Genomic DNA, 21087 nt, shown 5'->3' with positions numbered 1-21087 from the left:
GGATCTGTAGGTCTGGGTGGGGTCTGAGAATTTGTATTTCTATCAAAGATTTCTGGTAGTGCTTATGCTGTTGATTTGGGGGCCACACCTTGTGAACCACCGTCTTATTCTTCTTTCCAAGAACCTAATATCACCTGTGTCCTCAGTTTCCTTTCTTTGAACCTGCTGCAATTGGGTTTTTACTCTGGAGGGGGAAGTTCTGTAGTGGTCTCACATTCTTTACCCGTTCATGACTGTAAGTCCCTTTCAGCAGCACATCTTTCCAACTGGTACACACTCACACTGATTTTCAAAGTTAGGTGTCTTTTTCTTGCCTTGCCACTCCCAGAAACCTCAGCTAGTAACAAAGCAAGGGTAAACAAAAGTTCTTTTTCCCAGACTCTGACATTTTACATCCCTTATTCTCCCTGCATCTGCCTGTCTGCCTCACAGAGTTGTTGTGATGGGCAACATCGATTCAAAATGGATAGAGTAGAATATTACAGGTGCTTGTGAGCTGGAAGGAGCTGTGGACCCAGAAGTGGGGAGGCATTACAATTAAACTTCCCATTATTATGTATTTGTAGGGAAATGGTTGGAAGCTTAGGTTCTGGAGTTAGAACTGGATTTTTATCTGGGCTCTGATACTTACTAGCTTTGTGTGCTTAGGCAAATCACATCTCGGAGCCTGATTTTCCTCACCTATAAAATGGAGGAACTAATACCTTTGTTGCAAGGAGATTGCAAGAAATCGAAATAATATGTGCAAAGAAGCTGGGACAGAAACAACTCAATAAATGGTAGCTGTTGTGTTTACTAAATAATTGTTTTAATTCTTTTTCCTGGCCTTTTCTCTGCTGCGGGCCTGGGAAGGAATCCATTGATCGTAAGGATCTTTTCGGCCCTGGCCCGAGTTTTCTATCATTTACAAAATTCTGGTCACCTGCTCAGGCGGCGGCTCCGCGCGCCCAGCCGGCTTCGCTGAGGCCCTGTTTTTCGAGTATTTACGGCGCGCGGCCGCCCCAGCTCCCGCTCAAGTCTGCGCTTCCAGGTTCAGTTTCAGGGTCTCGCCGGCAGCCCCGGCCGGCGGGCGCGGAGCCGGCAGCGGGGCCAGAACGGCAGGGTCCTCTGGGGGCCCCGGAGTTGGGAGGCGGCGTCCGGGAGCCCCCCGAGGAGGATGGGCTGCGGACACAGCAGGCTGAGCTGCTGCAAACCCCCCAAAAAGGTAAAGGGCGCCGGCGGAGAAGTTTGTCTTCGGAGGGGAAGGAGGGTGCGGAACCACTCCGCCTCAGGGGACCCTCGGCGCCCCGGGTTCCCTCGGGTCGGCCGGGGATGCCGGACGGAGAACAGCTAGAGGCCGGCGCGGAGGGAGGCGGGGAAGACTCGGCCGGGCGGCGCTCTCTCCCACACGGCCCTGGGCTGAGCCGCGCGGGGCAGCCGAGTTTACAAACACGGCCCCAGGGCCCGGGAAGGGCAGCTGATTCCGGCTGGCGGGCTGGGGAAATGTCTAGTGCCTATGGCAGGTGCCCTTTTCCTTCGGTCTGGGGCTGCTCGCTGTGTGGCCGTGGACATGTGACTTGACCTCTCTGGGCCTTGGGTTTTCCCACCATTAAAAGGCAGATTATCTCTAGGGCCGCTACTCGCACGCAGAGTGGTCCACGGCTTTACATCATCGGCATCACCTGGGACCTGTTAGAAATGCAGAATCTCTGGCTGTGCCCCAGACTTACTAAAATAGAACCTTTTAACAAGATGCCCAGGTGATTACACTACGCCACTACGCTTTAAAGTTTGAGAAGTGCTGGTTTAGAGCCTTTTCAGGCCCCGGCGCCGGTGCATGTGGGCTGTCCTAGGGGTAGCTGGGAGGGGCCAACGAAGGGGGTGATTTACAGCCTTCTGTTCCCCTTTCCTCCCTTCCTGTCCCTCCCCCAAGGGGCCTCCGAGCTGGGGCAGGGCCCAGGAGACTCTACTCGGGTTTCTTGCAGTGGGACCAGCTGCCCCTTGGGTTCTGACAAGCCCAGAAGGTCAGAGCCTGGAGCCAGAGGACAGCCTGAGGCACAGAGAGGGAAGGCAGGACCCTCAAGTCCTGAGCCTTTTTCCTACGACTGTCTGCCCTCCAGCCAGGGGAATAGCTGGTCCTATAAGCTTGATGATCAGTCTCCTGAGACCTCAAGAGCCCCCCCCCCACCCCCACCCCCCACACACTGTGACACTATTTAGTAATTTTTCATTGAACTTGAGTGTCTGCTGTTTTGCCTGTGCTTGAGCGCAAGCTTTTCTGCCTATTGAGTATGCAGTACTGTCCCCAGCCTGGATGATTCTATTTCCTGCCCTGTGCCTAGTCCAGGGAGAAGAGTTTCTGTCCCAAGTACAGTGCCTACCCCGCTTTCCTTGCTCCTCCTTTATTCCCAGTTCAAAAAACCTCACCGAGCTCTGACCCAGAAACCCTCCTGTCTTCCCTGGCTCCAACAGGGAAACTGAGGCTTGCCTCCATCAGTGGAAGCAGAGGCTGGCTGATGGAATGATGAGCACATAAACCTGAGCCTGGCTTGAGACTTATAACAAACTGGTGATAGGTGGACATCGATCCTCAGTGTTAATCCTAGCTCTGCCACAAACATCCTGTGTGACCCCAAGTAAGCCATTAGCACTTGCTGGGCCTCAGTTTCTCCCTCTATATGGAGAGGGAGGGCAATGAGCAGGATGATTTCTAAGAGTCTGAGAATCTGTGTTCTCTGCACCTGTGTCAACCTTTTAGTCTGCAAAGTGGGCAAAGTGTAAATTCCGTCTACACAGTGGTGGGAGGAGACTGGAGGAGGAGCCCTGTTCCAGGCCTTGACTCTTCCATAGTCCAGAAGAGGAGACCACAGTGAGCATGGGTTCCCCTGCCTCGTGGCCTTTCTGAAAGCCTCGCCAGCTGTCCCTGTCTGTCCCTGGCACAGCCTGAACTGGACCCCCTGTCTCAAGCTGTGAAGGGCAAGTAAAGTCAGCAGAGACTATCCCTGTGGGAAAGGGCCTTGGGTACCACCCGGGCTGATGCACCCAACATACAGATGGGAGGTTAAAGCCTGGAGAAGGAAGGGTCTTGACTGAGGTCACAGAGCAACTTAGAGTAGAACCCGGGTGTCTAGTCCCCTAGCCCAGTGTTCTTTGTCTCTGCCCCTACTCGGTGCTTCCAGTGGCTTCTTGTTGATTCCAAAGCCCTTTGGCATTAAAGCCTTTACCCTGTTGCCTCAGAGCAGCCTGGCTTTCCTTCCTGCCCCAGCAGTGCCAGGCCCCTGCCCCTGAGTGGCAGGATTTATAAGCTGATTTTGTTTAAAGTTCACGCCTGTTTCCATCCCTTCATGCTGTGCTCCTGCCCAGTTTCTCATCCAGGTGCCAACCCCTAGAAGGCGTGAGCTTCCAAGCTCACCCCCAGTTGGCTCTCAGCCCCCTGAGGGAGAGGGGGGCCTCTGAGGATGGGATGTACAAAAATGAGCTCAGACCGCAGGAGGCTCAGGTCACGACAACAGTGACTCACCCTGAGTGGCAGTTGACAGAGTACTTTCACATCCTGCCGACCTCACAGAAGCCTGGAAGCCAGGCTGAGCTGCCGAATCTTCCCCACTTTATAGGGGAAGAGACTGAGGTTCAAGGGAGGAGTGATGTCCCGTAGTCAGCTGGTGGCCAAGCTTTGCAGTGGGGCCTGGTTTCCTGCCCTCCCCGGCTAGCGCTCACTGCACCGCACAGAGCCGGTGCTACATAAATATTTGAGTGAGTGAATGAGGGCCACATGAGAGCCAGACTAGGGGTTAGCCCAGGGTGCAGCAGGAGTATCTCATCCAGCTTTGAGAGACACAGGAAGGCTTCTTGGATGAGGGCTGGGCACGCCTTGGCTGAGTGTTGAAGGTTTGGTAGGAGTTACCCAGTCGAGGCAGAAAGGTCAGTCTGAGCAGAGGCTGAGCCCAAGAAGCACAGAGTGACAGTGCTGGTTGTGGAGAGTGGGCGTGGCCAGCTGTGAGGAAGGAGGCCGGTGCTCTCGGCGGGGACTTCGCTGGCTAGGGACAGGGGCTTGACCCCCAGGACTTCTCAAGGTCCCTCCAGGGGCCAAGCCCTGAGGGTTTGCTGAGTCCTGTGGTCAACAGTGCCTGGTGGCCTTAGCTGACCAGCTGTCCTAGATCCCACTGAGAGGCCTGACCTGGGGCCGAGGGTTACTGGGACTTTTGGGGAAAGTTGAAATCCTGGTGAAAGGATGAGTGGGGATCCCTAGCAGCCTGGATGTGGATACCGAAGAACCACCTGCATTGTGTGGTCCTTCCGAAACCCTTTTTGGCAGAGACCGTGGCTGATGTGGCCACATCCCTGGGAGGATTTGGGAGAAGGCCGGACAGAAAGGGGAAGGGCCGAGGAAGCAAGCCCATGGACTTGCCTGTAGGAGTGACAGGGAGAGTACGCAGGGGCCTTCCATCCCCAACTGGTTACCCGTCTGGGCCCAAGGTGGGGAGGGACAGCTAGTGCCTCATGGTCAGTCCCCTGTATGTGTGCCTGGTGTCCCCAGGGCTTCGGCTCTGGCGCCACAGCTCTGAGCAGCGCATCAGAGACCCTGGCTCAGCACTGCTCCCAGAGACAGGCCTCCCGCAACAGGTTCTCTGTGGTCAGTAGCCCTTCAGGAGGGTTTCCATGTAGCAGGCCAGGTGAGAGAGGCAGAAGTGAACACCATGGGAGAGCCTGGCATGGGCACAGCTAATTCTGAAACAAAACCGTAGACACTAAGGACATGGGCTTTAGAACTGGGTCCACATATTCATTTATTAACTCAGCTGTCCGACTCTGGGCCAGGTGCCACTTCAGTCCTGGCTCCATCGTGGATCCATTAAGTGACCCTGGAAGGGACTTGGCTTTTCCGTGCCTCAGTTTCCTCATCTGTAAAATACGTGTGATGTTAGCTCCTGAGTCATAGGCTTCTAAGATTAGATGAAAGAATGCATGTAATAGAGCCCCTGATACACCAACTGGTAAGTGGCACACCCTCGATAAGACGGAATGTGGGTGAGGACATCACCGCCTGGATTGTACCCAAGGAAAGCAAATAGGGTTGCAGAAGACAGGGGGACATTAATGTCCTTGGCAGGCTTTTGGGTTAGGAAGATGAAGCCTGGAGCCTGGCCACTGCCTTCCAACCTCTGAAGTGTTGTCAAGCGGCACGGGCACGGGGCACAGCCTTGTTCTCTGGTTCCAGGAGGCAGAGTTGTGGCCAATGAGGGGAAGCTAAAGGGAGCCAGATTCTACTTCTCACCAGGAAGAAGGGTAGTGAGTTCCCCATCCTGGAGTAGTTCAAGCAGAGGTCAGCTGTGATTGTGGCAAAAATAGAACAGGGGATGCAAGCCTCGGACGAGGAAGTACTTAGGATTCCACTCAAGACATCTCATTATTGTGATTACTATAATGTTTGAGGCAAAATTTCAGAATTTGGAAAAGTATAAAGAAGTTTTAAAGTAGTTTTTAATCCCACCATGAAGAGGTAGCCTCTGTGTACATTTCAGTGGCATTCTTTCTACTGTTTTCCTACATGTATGATTTATGTGAATGTGACTATTTCTGCAGAATTGGGAAAATATTTTATCTTATTTATTTATTTGATATTTATGTATGCATTTGTTTTTTGGCTGTGTCGGGTCTTGGTTGCAGCGTGCGGGCTTCTCTCTAGTTGTGGCGCGAGGGCTACAGAGCTCGTGGGCTCTGTAGTTGTAGCTTGGGGGCTTAGTTGCCCCACGGCGTGTGGGATCTTAGTTCCCCAACCAGGGATCGAACCCACGTCCCCTGCATTGGAAGGTGGATTCTTAACCACTGGACTGCCAGGGAAGTCCCTGGGAATATATTTTAAATGATTATATTCCAGTTACTTAATATTTTGTTGGGGGCGTTCTCCCATGTTAAATAGTCCGCGGAAATGTGATTTTTAATGACCACCTAATGTTCTGTGGATGTTCTGTGGCTTATTTAACCAGTTTGAACACTTGGTTATTTACATTCCCCACTCCTACCCACCCTTGTGTTTTCATCCTAAGCCGGAAGACTGTGCCTTTTTGTCAGAGGGGAGAGGTTGGGGGAGGGAGGGCCTCCAGGGAGAGATGTCATCTTGGCTGGGTTTTGAAGGTGAATGGGGGCCAGACACTTGTGTCAGGGTGAATGGGGTACACAAGAGGCAGGGCCCCTGACACCTGGTCGGTAAGAGCAGGGCAAATCTGACCTTTGAACTTGCTTTGCCGAGGGTGGGACAGAGGGTCTATGAAAGGAAACTGCCTTTCCCTGGCACTGAGCCCTCTGTCCCAAACATTGTGGGGACGTTGCTGTGTATGTGGCCTCTGAGCTTTGCCCAGCCCCCAAAATGATGCCCCCCCCACTGGAAAAATCATCCTAGTTAAAGTCAATACAGGCTTCCATATATATGACCTCTGACAACCTTGTGAGGTTCAATGCCAGATTTCTATGTTATAAAGAGATATCTGTGCCCTGTGACCTAAAACCCATCAGAATAATTCCTAATAATCCTTGCCTTGGACACACAACCTTTGGTAACACATTATCTGCACATGTACATGTTTTTTAATTCTGTTCCTTTGTAGCTGAATTCCCAATCAGCTAGCATAGGTCCCTGAGAGCCTGAGAGGCCCCCAGCCACCTCAAGACTTGCATTGCTGCCTCAGTTGGGTGTTGAGTTTGGGGCCCATGCTTCACGTCATCACTTGTATTTTTTTGTCATAAAAAGGGCCGAAAAGATAAAACTTCAAATTGTTCGTCCGGAAACAGGATGCCATATAAGTCAAGATGGTGACACTCCTGGTAAGAGGGGCTGCCACTAGACATCTCAGTGTTCATAGGTTGGCTAGTAAGCAAAAGTCTGAAATCTACCTGAAAAAGAGTTCCAAGAGACCTCAGTATAACATTCATGAGCGTTCATGTTCAAAAACCAAACTTGGAAAAAGTTGGGTAGCCTCCATAAAAGGAAGAGTCTGATGGATGGCCTGAGTCCTGGCTCTGACATCTTGGGGTGCACTTGGGTTTCCATCCTCAAGGCCTGAACTTTGTTCTCTCAGTGTCCTCCACCCTCAGAGCACTGTGAGCCATCCCGGATGACTGGTCGACCAGGGACTGGGCCAGGAAGGGAGCAGGACCTGCAGGTGGGTGCAGGGGGAGCTCCCGGGGCCCCGCCCCAGGCAGAGAGAAGGAGAGAGAGAAAATGAGAAATTCCATCTATCTTTAGCATAGATAGATCTAAATCTATCCATCACCCGAAGACAAGCCATCGACTTCTCTCACCAGGTAAATGTGAATCCTTAAAAATCATTTATCTTGTGTCACTTTATTTTCAAATCTGAATCTTCCAGAACATCTAGGCCAAATGCCTCACAATACATCCATCCCACACCCATGCTTTCCCCCCAGATAAATGATGTACAAACTGACCTACTTCCAGTTTTCCTTCCTCCCCAGCAGTGAAGTTCTTTTTCAGAGTGTACAACGAACCTTGTCATTTCTCCACTGCCCCGTGCAACCCTACCCCCTGCCCTCTCCTTGAGAAAACAGCTCTGACATCAGAAAAGTTATCTGTAATGGATTTTTTTATGTTTGTTTATTTGTGGCCGTGCCACGCAGCATGCGGGGTCATAGTTCCCTGACCAGGGATCAAACCCGTGCCCCCTACAGTGGAAGCGCAGAGTCTTAACCACTGGACCACCAGGGAAATCCCATAGGATCCTTTCTCCTTGAAGAGATTTTTCTTTTTATTTCTTTTTTTTTTTTTCTTTTTTGGCCACATAGCAGGGCATGCAGGATCTTAGCTCCCTGATCGGGGATCAAACCCGTGCCCCCTACAGTGGAAGCGCAGAGTCTTAACCACTGGACCACCAGGGAAATCCCTTTAATGGGTTGATTAGTGTCCCTACCCAAACTCATGTACACCCAGAACCTATGAGTATGACCTTATTTGAAACAGGGTTTTTGCCAATGTAATCAGTCAAGATGAGGTCATACTGGATGATGGTGGGCCCTAATCCAAGGACTGGTGTCCTTGTAAGAAGAGGGAACTTTGGACACAGATACACGGGGAGAAGGCCATGTGATGACAGAAGCAGAGATTGGAGTGATGCAGCTACAAGCCAAGGAACGCCTAGGATTGCTGACAGCCACTGGAAGCTAGGAGAGAGGGATGGAACAGAAACTCCCTCAGAGCCTCCAGAAGGACCCAACACACCTGATATCTTGGTTTGGGACTTCTAGCCTTCAGAACTGGAAGAGAATAAATTTCTGTTGTTTTAAGTCACCAGCGTCGTGGTGATTTGTTACAGCAGCCCTAGGAAACATATATATTTTAAGGTTAAATACTCCCCACCCTCTCTCACCCCTCCCCCACCTTGCCACCAGTAGAAATGGGCAGGAAGAACCCAGTGCCTCCCCTTTGGAACCATGGCTTGGCAGAAGAGTACTGCAAACAAGGAGGTGCTTGGACAAGGCCCAAATGCTGTTGGACACCAGCTGCAGCATCTGCAGAGGAAAGCGCACTGGGCCGGGGGTCAAGAGTGGGTCCCACTCCTGCCTCTTTCACTAACTTGCTGTGTGATCTCAGCTGGTTCTCTCCCCGGGCCTTGATCTCCCCACCAGTAAAATGATCGCCATGGCTGCTTTTAGGTTCCAAGAGAGGTATTTATTCTGCCTGTTGTTGTTCATTGTACACAAGTCAAACCTGAATACACTATTGTTTGAAAAATTCTAAGAATTTAGGCAAAACTGAAGCTCCCCCTCCTTGATTGCAATAATTCTAGTCCTTTCTCTAGAGATGATGACTGACTGCCATCAGTGTGCGCTTTTCTAGGTAGTTTTTCCTGTGCATTTACGTACAGTAGAAATAGTTTATTTTGCCTATTGATATTCTACCAAATGGCTTTCCACTCTTGTTGGTAAATTCCTACTTTGTTTTTTTAAACATGTGAGTGGCATTGCCTAGTGTTATATACCTTAGTGTATTGAGCTGGTGCCCTGTTGTGGATATAAGCCTGGTTTCCAGCGTTTCCCTGTTACAAGTGACCCCGCCCTGAGCACCCTGGAGGAGCCACCATCCTCGCTAATGGGTGCCGGTCTCTGCTGGCCGTGCTATGGCAGGGTGGGGGTGCTTGCCGCGTGTACCTTGTGAGGTGGCTGCTGGGCTCTGTCATCTTCTGCTCCAGGCACTGCAGCCCCCCCTTTTACATCCTCTCCACAGGAGCTGCTCAAGAACAGAGGGTGGTATGAAGGGTTCAGGACACCCCCCAGACCCTCCTGAGCAAGGGCCCCTCCTTCCTTGTCCTGCAGAGAAACCCTCTCCATGCGGGGGCTGACAGCTGAGTGTGTCCACCTGCCAGCTCTGCCGTGCCTGGAGCCAGCGAGCGTGACAGGACTGATGGCGGATGAAGTGTCAGGGTGACCTCACTCTGCCCCTTCTTTTGCATCCACAGCATACCCAAACCAGAAGGGCCCTGATGTATTCCATTGCCCAACTCCATGCCAGAGAGAGGAGGAAACAGAAGCCCAGAGAGGGGAGGGTGCTTCCCCAAGGTCACACAGCAAGCAAGTAGCAAGTCAGGGGCCTGACTCTGGACTCCGACTGGGGAGTTTGCCATTGGGTTGGTGAGACAGGTGGATATCCAGCCGTGTATCTATGCCCTCAGCCCGTCTCTTCCTCCTCTGTGGCCACTGACACCGTTTTCTGTCCCACTCCTTCAGGGTCCTTCTGCCTGGCGGGCTGACCCAAATGCTGGAAATGGTACCGAGGGCTTCTGCCAGCTCCGGGCCCTCTCAGGCAAGCAGAGCTGGCAGACCCCCTGGGAGGCTGATACGGGACAGGAAAAGGTGGGCTCTAGGGAGGAAGGAAGGGGATATGGTATACTGGAAACCCTTTCCTAGGCCTCAGCCTCTCCATCTGTGAATGAGGGGTTGGGCCCTGCGCTCACTGTCTGCCATGGGTGGGCTCAGCAGGTGCGTGGGAGGGAAGTGGTTCTGTCCTCCCCTGAGATCTCTTTCGTCAGATGGGAGGGATGGAGGCCACATCCGCCCCTGACTTGGGGTGTTCTAGGGGCATTGCAGGTATTCAGAGAATAGGCGGGGCCTCCTGACACAGCTGAGAGGTACTGGCTGGTGCTCCTACCTTTCATTCGGTTGCGTGGTCACGTCGGTATGTTCCCCAGGCAGGCACTGGCTGATGCTGACGCCGTCACGTGTAAAATGAACAAGTTGAAGTAAATCTTTGGTGTCTCTGGCTGCGTGAAAATGAAATCACATTCAGGCATTGCTTTGGCAAAATACTACTGCCCATCTTAGAGATGGGGAAGCTGAGGCCTGTGATTATGGTGTTCTTACGTCCGAGGCTCTGTAGTTTGGGTGTGAACGCTAACATTTCTCAACAGCCCTGAACATTTAGGTCCTGCCTCTCCTCCACCCGAAGTCCTGGAGGGGCCCCTTGGGCCTCCGCCTCCACAGGCCTCCGCCGCCACCTCCTTCCTGCGTCTACCCTCAGCCGATGGGCTCTGCTGTGGTTGTTCAGATCCCGAAACCAGTGGTGCCAGGGGCCCCACCCACGCTGAGTTCTGACACCGGAAAGGCAGCTCGGATACTGCAGAGGGTTGTGACATGTATCCCTTGAGGCTCAGAATCCCCTAAACGTTCGGCTACTTGGATCAATCTGGCGCGTGCACGAAGGACGCGGAAAGGGCTCCGCCTCAAGTCTGGATTCCCTTTAGGGCTCTGCTCCCTGCTTTGTGGCCTCTGACAAGCACTGCTCACCCCCACTCTGGGCCTCAGTTTTTCCATCTGGAAGTAGGAGGTGAGGATTGGAATAAACTGTCTCCAGGGGCCCTTCCATCCCTGTCTTCTGGGTCCCAGTAAGCCTTCCTCAGCCAGGTTGGGTGTGACAGACCTATGTGGCCAAGGGAAGCCAGGGCTGTGGTTTATGGGGATGGCAGAGGAGCTTGGTGAACTCTTAAGGCTCCTTCGATTACTAAATTCTCGAAACTAAGCAGGAATAATGAGGCCATAAATCACACCATTCAATCAGAAATACACAATGCCTAAAGGCCCATGAAGAAGATGGAGTGATGATCCCTAAAGCAAGGTTAGACCAAGTGTCTTCAGGAAAGGCCGAGCCAGCCTCAGGGCTTGGCTTCCATCCTAGTGGGATTCCCAAGGGAAGGAATAGCTGGGAAGTTTCTATCCAAGTTGCTTCTGCCTTCCTCATTCTTTCCTAATGAGGCTCAGAATTTGAGGGAAGTGAGGAGTCTATCCTGGACACTTTAATATGAGACTATGAAAATTCACCCCAAAGTACTGCAACCTGAATAATACTCAACAGAGCCCCCTGGGACTGTTAATGTTGGTGGGTTTTACGTACCGCCTGCATTAGCTAAACACTTGATGCTTACCGGAGGTCTTTACTTGTTGAACATCAGGGATGTTTTATAGAATTATTGACGGTTGGAGCCCTCTGAGATCACTCAGTCCAACCTGCAAAATGAAGTTTGCCTCTTCTTGTATGCTACCAGTGACAGAGAGCTCACTACCACCACCCCACCCTCCAACAAGGCAGCCTATCTCTATCTGGGACAGTTCTGAGATTCTTCATATTGCACTTGAAACTTCTAGTCCTTGGACACCATCTTGCCCTTCAAGGCTGTGGACCACACACTAGCAGCTTCTACCTCATGGCAGTCCTGCAGAGATTTGAAGACGGAGTCCAGAGATTTTTCTTTTTGTCTTTTGCCTATTCTCGAGGCTGATCAACTATTGTTAACAGTCCCTCCTGTCACTTGGTTTGAATCTCCTGCCACATCCTGTCAGCTCCTCTTGGACACCTTCGATTTGGTCAATTTACCCTCCAAAATGCAAGCATATTTGAGAGGGTCTCACCAGGCCCAGTCCAAGCTTGCCTGGCTTCCTCACGGCTCTGGGCCCTGTCCTCCCGCTCTGCCTGGACCCTGGACCCACGGCTTTCAGAGCCGTGTTCTTCCACGGACCAGGTTTGCTTCTGGTTGACCCCAGAGCAGAGCTCTGGTCTGCTTGACAGCAAGGAGCTGGGCCCCAGAATGGTGCATGTCACCAAGATGGAGGGGCCCTGTTTCCAGCCCTCTTAGTTGAAGGGCTGCCCTGGAGCCCAGAAGGACTGAGGAGAACGTCTATTCCAACCCTGACGCATCACAGATAGCTCCAGAGAGGGGACAGCACTTCCCTCAAGTCACACAGTGAAGCTGGAACCTGGGTCTCCTGGCCTCTCCCCCAGTCCTGGGTTCTCCCTCCATCCTGTGCTGCTGGCTGCCACCTCATAGCTTTCTTCGCCCAAGTTTCCATTGACACAGGAAGCTGCCATCCCTCTTCCAGAGCTCAGGCCGGATGCCCCTCCCAGTCTGAGGCCTGCCCCACTGTGCTTTTGGAAGGGAACATTTCTGTGGCCTCTTCCCAGCTCCTATCCTCTCCCACTGCAGGGTGAACTCTGCTCCATGACCTCTGAGGAGGAAGCAGCCAAGGCCCCACTGTGGGAATTTTCCATGCAGTAGTTGCTTATCGATTCCTGCTCAGCTGTGTGCTGTGTGTCCTCAGGCTTTGGGGAGCCTCAAAATCACCTGGATGGGTTGGTAGATCGGAGCCTCCCAGCACAAGCACACCACCCTCGGATGCTGTAGGTCTAGAACTGGGCCTGGGAGTTATGTTAAGCAAGGACTTCAGGTGGTTCTAATACAGGAGACCCTCTATTAGGCCTGGAAATTCCTAGAAATATTGTTCTGGGCATCATAACAGATACTGGGGCAAATCCAAAGTCGATTTCAGAAATGGTCCCTGTCCTCAAGGAGCCCCTTGGGCTAGCAGAAGTACAGGTAACTGGGTAGCTACTCACATAGGTGTCTGAACAGGCCCTCGAGCGTAGCGCTGACAGGAGCTAACTCAGCCCTGGGGAGAGACCAAGTAGAAATAATATATGAGCTGGGCCTGGAGGCCTGAGAAATTATTGACCATGTGTCATGCTGGGATGGTCTTGAACACACGGTTGTGCATCTTGCGGCCAGGAGCACAGTAGGTTGTTTTGGTTTGGTTTTGGCCTAGCAAACTGGTGAACATGAAAAAAAATTTTTTTTAATTAAAGAAAAAAAAAAGACACTAGTCCATGTAGACAAGGTTGCAGTGAAACTGGCCTTCTGTGTGTTATTAGTGGGTGAGTTAATTGATAGAACTTTCTGGACAGTAGAGCCAGTAATTTTATTTTATTATTGTTATTTTTTAATCTTATATTTCTTTTTAAAAAATTTTATTTATATTTGGCTGTGTTGGGTCTGCATTGCTGCGCGCGAGCTTTCTCTAGTTGCGGCGAGCGGGGGCTACTCTTCGTTGCAGTGCGTGGGCTTCTCATTGTGGTGGCTTCTCTTGTTGCAGAGCACAGGCAGAGCCAGTAATTTTAGATGTGTGAAAATTTTTATAAATCAGTATGTTCTCTAAAGCATGATTTGGAAATTAAAAAATGGAAATAATGTAAATATTCAACAGTGGATTTTTTTTTTTTGGCTGTGCCATGCGGCATGTGGGATCTTAGTTCCCCAACCAGGGATCGAACCTGTGCTCCCTGCATTGGGAGCGTGGAGTCTTAACCACTGGACCACCAGGGAAGTCCCTCAACTTTTTTTCCCTCAATGTGAAAAAAAAAGATGTGAATTTTTTTTCATATCTGGACTTATGTTTATTCACATGTGGGAGGGAGTAACATTTTACAGTTAGATCACAAATATCAAAAAGCTGCTCAAAGTGGGAGCTTCATAGAAATGTTAGAGAGTGGAAGGAGATACATGAAGGCATTATTTTTTTTAAAAAGCAAATTCTTTGCGGTCAACATATTCTTGCAAACTATTTTGAAAATGGAACATTCAATTAGATATTGAGTAATATTAATGATTTAAAACCAGTGGAGGTTGTATGGATTAAAAAACCATTCAACTGTGGATTATTGATTAAATGATTAAATTCACCAGTAAGGATGTCATACTGAAGTCATTAAAATTAATATATTTACAGAATATTTAATGCTATGTAGTAAATGCTCATATTTGAAAAAGTAAAATGTAAGAAAGTATATATAATATTCCAATAAAAATAAATATGTATTATTTATTACCACTATAATTGGAAAAGATGTTTACCAATATTTAAATATTAAGAAAATGGAGAGGAGAACAGTAGAGCGAGGACAGATTATGAGTCTTGAATGTCATTCTGAAGGAGTTATCCTGGGGGCAGGGGTGCCATCAGGATCTGGAGACTCAAGCACAAGGCCATGTCCTGCCTAAGGTCTGGAAGCTGTTAGTGGAGAAGAGTTTTTCACCTTCTGTGGTGGTTATTTGGGAGAAGACAGTTTCTCATGAGCTTTATGAACTTTTTTCAGGCAACCTGAGGCCAATGGCAGCCCAGAAGATCTAGGAAAGCGCTGTGCGTCTTTGCTCTTGCCATGCTTTACAAACATAACGTGATAACTGTCATAATGCCATGTTTGAGATCTTAGAATATGCCAGACGTTATAGGTGCCTTATCTCATCTAATCCTTAAAATAACCTCCTGAGGAAACCAAGGCTTGGAGAGGCCTTGGTAGTCACACAGTGTTGGATTTAGTATGTGAATCCAGATCTGGGTGATTTTAGACTCCCACAGTTCTTAACCATACTGTTCCGGTCTCTACTGTTCTGAGACCTTGTTCTTATGCTGATTTTGACATCGAGGTCCCGTTAGACAGTGTCTTACCTCCCCAGCTCCAGTTTCCTCCCTTGTAATAACCCTTGCCTCTCAGTGCGGTTGAGAGGATCTGAAATCAGACACTCAGAGTTTGAATGCCATGGGCGTCGTTGGGTGAAACTAAGACCTCCTCACCTCCACTTCACAAAGGAGGAAGTGGGAACCCGGAGGAGGAAGGAGACTTGTCCAAATTTGTGGAAAAGCCAAGACTGGAATTCTGGAAATCTCACTCTCATAAAAACGTTGACCAGATTAGTGTAACCAGTGGTGGCGACAGGGACAAGACAACCGTTGGTGTTTATCTCCCTCCTTCCTCCAGCCCAGGGTGGAGAGGCTGGCTCCTGTCATTTCCCCAGAATCCTGTGTTGACAGCTTGTGCCTGGGCCAGGCGTCCCCTCTTCCCTGGGCAGGAGGGCGGACACTTCACAGGGTGGATGGAGGGAGGGTGACAGGCGTGCCAGCCACTGAGCAGATGTGGGGACCAGGGCCTGGGGGAAGCACTGTGCCTTGCTCAGTTTGCCAGGGTTTCACGCTGCACCAGGCCCTATGCCAGGCACTGTGGGGCAGGAGCAGAATGTTCTAGAAGCCTTCCCTTCTCTTCCCTCCTCAACCGGAAATATGCTTTCTAGCAGCGTTTCATTCATTCTCAAGTTCAGGAAATTGTTAATAATTTTTATTTTATTAATCTATTATCACAGAAAAAAGTAAAGCTTTTCCTTTACAATGATAATTCACAATTGAATGCTTTCATAGCCTTTTCACAGGCTGACTTATTGAAGTGTTTTTTAAAATGGGGCCTAGGGACTTCCCTGGTGGCGCGGTTAAGAATCCGCCTGCCCATGCAGGGGACGCGGGTTCGAGCCCCGGTCCGGGAAGATCTCACATGCTGCGGAGCAACTAAGCCCGTGCACCACAACTACTGAGCCTGCGAGCCACAACTACCGAGCCACAACTACTGAAGCCTGAGTGCCTAGAGCCCGTGCTCCGCAACAAGAGAAGCCGCCGCAATGAGAAGCCCGCACACTGCAAGGAAGAGTAGCCCCCGCTTGCCGCAACCAGAGAAAGCTCGCGTGCAGCAACGAAGACCCAATGCAGCCAAAAATAAATAAATTAATTAATAAAAATAAAATGGGGCCTAGAATATCTTTTTTTTTAAATCAGAACACTTTTTCAAGGTATAATTGAGAAGTAACGTATTAATTTCAGGTGTTTTTTTTTTTGGCTGTGCCATGCGGCATGTGGGATCTTAGTTCCCCAACCAGGGATCGAACCTGTGCTCCCTGCATTGGGAGCGTGGAGTCTTAACCACTGGACCACCAGGGAAGTCCCTCAACTTTTTTTCCCTCAATGTGAAAAAAAAAGATGTGAATTTTTTTTCATATCTGGACTTATGTTTATTCACATGTGGGAGGGAGTAACATTTTACAGTTAGATCACAAATATCAAAAAGCTGCTCAAAGTGGGAGCTTCATAGAAATGTTAGAGAGTGGAAGGAGATACATGAAGGCATTATTTTTTTTAAAAAGCAAATTCTTTGCGGTCAACATATTCTTGCAAACTATTTTGAAAATGGAACATTCAATTAGATATTGAGTAATATTAATGATTTAAAACCAGTGGAGGTTGTATGGATTAAAAAACCATTCAACTGTGGATTATTGATTAAATGATTAAATTCACCAGTAAGGATGTCATACTGAAGTCATTAAAATTAATATATTTACAGAATATTTAATGCTATGTAGTAAATGCTCATATTTGAAAAAGTAAAATGTAAGAAAGTATATATAATATTCCAATAAAAATAAATATGTATTATTTATTACCACTATAATTGGAAAAGATGTTTACCAATATTTAAATATTAAGAAAATGGAGAGGAGAACAGTAGAGCGAGGACAGATTATGAGTCTTGAATGTCATTCTGAAGGAGTTATCCTGGGGGCAGGGGTGCCATCAGGATCTGGAGACTCAAGCACAAGGCCATGTCCTGCCTAAGGTCTGGAAGCTGTTAGTGGAGAAGAGTTTTTCACCTTCTGTGGTGGTTATTTGGGAGAAGACAGTTTCTCATGAGCTTTATGAACTTTTTTCAGGCAACCTGAGGCCAATGGCAGCCCAGAAGATCTAGGAAAGCGCTGTGCGTCTTTGCTCTTGCCATGCTTTACAAACATAACGTGATAACTGTCATAATGCCATGTTTGAGATCTTAGAATATGCCAGACGTTATAGGTGCCTTATCTCATCTAATCCTTAAAATAACCTCCTGAGGAAACCAAGGCTTGGAGAGGCCATGTAGTCACACAGTGTTGGATTTAGTATGTGAATCCAGATCTGGGTGATTTTAGACTCCCACAGTTCTTAACCATACTGTTCCGGTCTCTACTGTTCTGAGACCTTGTTCTTATGCTGATTTTGACATCGAGGTCCCGTTAGACAGTGTCTTACCTCCCCAGCTCCAGTTTCCTCCCTTGTAATAACCCTTGCCTCTCAGTGCGGTTGAGAGGATCTGAAATCAGACACTCAGAGTTTGAATGCCATGGGCGTCGTTGGGTGAAACTAAGACCTCCTCACCTCCACTTCACAAAGGAGGAAGTGGGAACCCGGAGGAGGAAGGAGACTTGTCCAAATTTGTGGAAAAGCCAAGACTGGAATTCTGGAAATCTCACTCTCATAAAAACGTTGACCAGATTAGTGTAACCAGTGGTGGCGACAGGGACAAGACAACCGTTGGTGTTTATCTCCCTCCTTCCTCCAGCCCAGGGTGGAGAGGCTGGCTCCTGTCATTTCCCCAGAATCCTGTGTTGACAGCTTGTGCCTGGGCCAGGCGTCCCCTCTTCCCTGGGCAGGAGGGCGGACACTTCACAGGGTGGATGGAGGGAGGGTGACAGGCGTGCCAGCCACTGAGCAGATGTGGGGACCAGGGCCTGGGGGAAGCACTGTGCCTTGCTCAGTTTGCCAGGGTTTCACGCTGCACCAAGCCCTATGCCAGGCACTGTGGGGCAGGAGCAGAATGTTCTAGAAGCCTTCCCTTCTCTTCCCTCCTCAACCGGAAATATGCTTTCTAGCAGCGTTTCATTCATTCTCAAGTTCAGGAAATTGTTAATAATTTTTATTTTATTAATCTATTATCACAGAAAAAAGTAAAGCTTTTCCTTTACAATGATAATTCACAATTGAATGCTTTCATAGCCTTTTCACAGGCTGACTTATTGAAGTGTTTTTTAAAATGGGGCCTAGGGACTTCCCTGGTGGCGCGGTTAAGAATCCGCCTGCCCATGCAGGGGACGCGGGTTCGAGCCCCGGTCCGGGAAGATCTCACATGCTGCGGAGCAACTAAGCCCGTGCACCACAACTACTGAGCCTGCGTTCTAGAGCCCACGAGCCACAACTACTGAAGCCTGAGTGCCTAGAGCCCGTGCTCCGCAACAAGAGAAGCCGCCGCAATGAGAAGCCCGCACACTGCAAGGAAGAGTAGCCCCCGCTTGCCGCAACCAGAGAAAGCTCGCGTGCAGCAACGAAGACCCAATGCAGCCAAAAATAAATAAATTAATTAATAAAAATAAAATGGGGCCTAGAATATCTTTTTTTTTAAATCAGAACACTTTTTCAAGGTATAATTGAGAAGTAACGTATTAATTTCAGGTGTACAGCCTAAGGATTCAATATTTATATACATTGTGAAATGATCACAATAAGTCTAGCTAACATCCTAGAGCATTTTGAAAAGTATACAAAATGGCTTAAATTTTTTTTCTACCCCAGATCCTGGTCCAGTGGCCAGTGCCAGACTTTGACCAACTTTTCACCTCTCTGGGGTGAAATGAGAAAATTAAAGGTGTGAATGTGTGTGTAACGTTGAGTAAGATGTTACTTCCCCTTTCCTGGAAGAACTATCTTGAGCTTTCCTTAATATACTTTGGAAGGTTAGAATGTCTTCTATTTTATGAAATGATAGTGATAGTCTGCAAATAATTTTTGTCACCATCCTTTCTTGTCAACCCATATCAATTCTCCTATTTCAAAATATTATTTATGAAAACTGAAATCTGGGAGCCACTGACACTGCCTTGTGGTACAGAAGGCCCTTTTGCCTCAGTTCCCTCCTTTGATCAGATTCAACCCACACTGGCCAAGGTTGGTTAAAATGCCCCCTAGGTATGGCTCAAATACTTGACTCTGCTAGTTGTCCCCTGATTTACCTTGATTGACTCCTCACCTGCCTCAGCCTTCTCATCTTTAAATTGGGGGGCATTCGTATTTCCCAGGGTCCTTCTGAAGATTACCTGAGATAGTATACATAAGACAGCATAGTGCCTGGTACATCCTGGCTGCAGTATCTCACCCCCATCTGTCACGTTAAGTACTGCTGTCTTCTTATAGTTGGGGAAACAGCCCTCCCAGCAGAGAAGAAGCATAGTAAAACATGGCTCAAACCTTGATGCTCTGCTTTCAATACAGGGAAGTTGGCTGGAAGTTGTGGTAGCCACAAGCCCTGAGAGGGAAGGGGAATTGTCTCTGAACTGGGAGTTAGGAAGTTTTAGGACACCTAAAGGCCATAACTGGGGTGAGGGTAATAGCAGAAGGCCTGGCCAAGTCCCTAGAGAAGGAAGATAAGGGCAGAGAGGGGCCCATGGTTGGTGGCCAAGCCAAATCACAAGAATCTAAGGAGAGACCAACCAGCATCAAACTCCCTGCAGAGGGTTTCCCTGGCCAAGATGAGAAATTCTGCTCTGAGAACCCCTTCCCCACAGAGGGAGTGCTGCCTCGGTATGGTGAGGAAGGAAGCCTATGTGAACTGGGCATAGAGCCGGGTTTGGCACGACTGGAATTCCTGTCTTGCCTTTAGAAGGATCTTACCATAGCCTCCATCCTCACACTGACCTCCTGCCTTCTTCCTTCATCCTCATTGTTGTCTCATTTCTTCCAGAGGTGCCAAGGACCAGATCAGCCTCCCAAACCAGAGCTGCAGGAACTGGGTCCCCTCAATGGTGACACAGGTGAGTAGGCAGCCCTATAAATGCCCTCCCTGACATCTATGAGATTTCCTACTTTATAATCAACAGACATGATATGGCTATTTAATTATCTCACAAGATTTTACTTAGGTTACATTAATAGGAGTATCATGTCTAAAATCAGGGAGGTGATAGTTCTTCCCTGTTCCCGACTATTGATACCACACCTGGAATGCTGAGTTTATTTCTGGAAAATACATTTTCAGAGGAATCCGGAAAAATTGGAGAGAGTACAGTGGAGAAAGATGAGGCTGGTGAGGAATCTGGAAACCATGTCTTGAAGGAACAGTTAAAGAAACAGAGGATGTTGCAATAAAACACAACAGTTCTCTCCAAGTGACTGAAGTGCCCTCATGGAGAAGAAAGATGAGGCTAGTTTAGTGACCCAGAGATCAGTACTAGGGCCTCAATGTAGCAGAAACAGGCTGGCAGAATTCAGTTCAATATCAAAGGATTTTTTGTGTGGTTGTTGGTTTAACATCATCAGAGATACTTCATAATAGGACGAGCTCTCCATCTCTCAAAGTGTTTCATTACCACCTGGAGGCTGTCAGGGATATTGTAGATGAAGTTCAAGTACCAGATAAGCAACTGGGTCAGAATTCAGAGGTTCTCCAATCTGAATGTACATAATAATTACCTGGGGGGGGAGGATTTTCAAAAGTACAGATTCTGGGGCCTCACCACAGACCAACTAAATAAGGATCTTTGGGAGCGGGGCTGAAGACTCTGCATTGTTAGTGATGATAAATCTTTTTAATAAGCTTCTCCCCAGTTGGGGCCAGTCTGGTACTGCTGACCAACGTTTGGGACCCTGAGCCAAATGATTTATGAAAGCTGATCATGACCACTGCCTCTGCCCAGGACCCAGGGCTCAGACTTCCTATCTGATGGACTGACCACAGCCTCTTTCCTCACATTTCTCGTCATATCTTGTACCCAACCTGGCCTATGAGGTTCTGTAGTAGTATTACTACTACATTTACTTTTATTTGTTTATTTATTTTATTTATTTATGGCTGCGTTGGGTCTTCGTTGCTGCTCGCGGGCTTTCTCTACTTGTGGCGAGCAGGGACTACTCTTTGTCGCACTGAGCTGGCTTCTCATTGCAGTGGCTTCGCCTGCTGTGGAGCACGGGCTCTAGGTGCGCGGGCTTCAGTAGTTGTGGCACGTGGGCTCAGTAGTTGTGGCTCGCAGGCTCGGTAGTTGTGGCGCACACGGGCTTAGTTGCTCTGTGGCATGTGGGATCTTCCCGGACCAGGGATCGAACCCGTGTCCCCTGCATTGGCAGGAGGATTCTTAACCACTGTGCCACCAGGGA

At 49.1% G+C, this 21087-nt stretch overlaps 1 protein-coding gene across 1 annotated transcript in view; it reads left to right on the top strand.

Moving 5' to 3' along the window:
• Positions 1-229: 229 nt before the first annotated feature.
• Positions 230-21087, top strand: part of CCDC69 (coiled-coil domain containing 69) — a 36553-nt gene continuing 15695 nt past the window's right edge. Inside the window, exons 1-3 of the mRNA XM_028493456.2 lie at positions 230-269; positions 981-1204; positions 19679-19748. Of these exons, the coding sequence (XP_028349257.1) occupies positions 230-269; positions 981-1204; positions 19679-19748 (334 nt within the window). The remainder of the gene's footprint in view (positions 270-980; positions 1205-19678; positions 19749-21087) is intronic.

This window comes from Physeter macrocephalus, chromosome 8 (genome assembly GCF_002837175.3).
Source record: "Physeter macrocephalus isolate SW-GA chromosome 8, ASM283717v5, whole genome shotgun sequence".
In the NCBI taxonomy this organism is placed as follows: domain Eukaryota; kingdom Metazoa; phylum Chordata; class Mammalia; order Artiodactyla; family Physeteridae; genus Physeter; species Physeter macrocephalus.
This window is presented reverse-complemented; position numbering and strand designations above follow the sequence as displayed.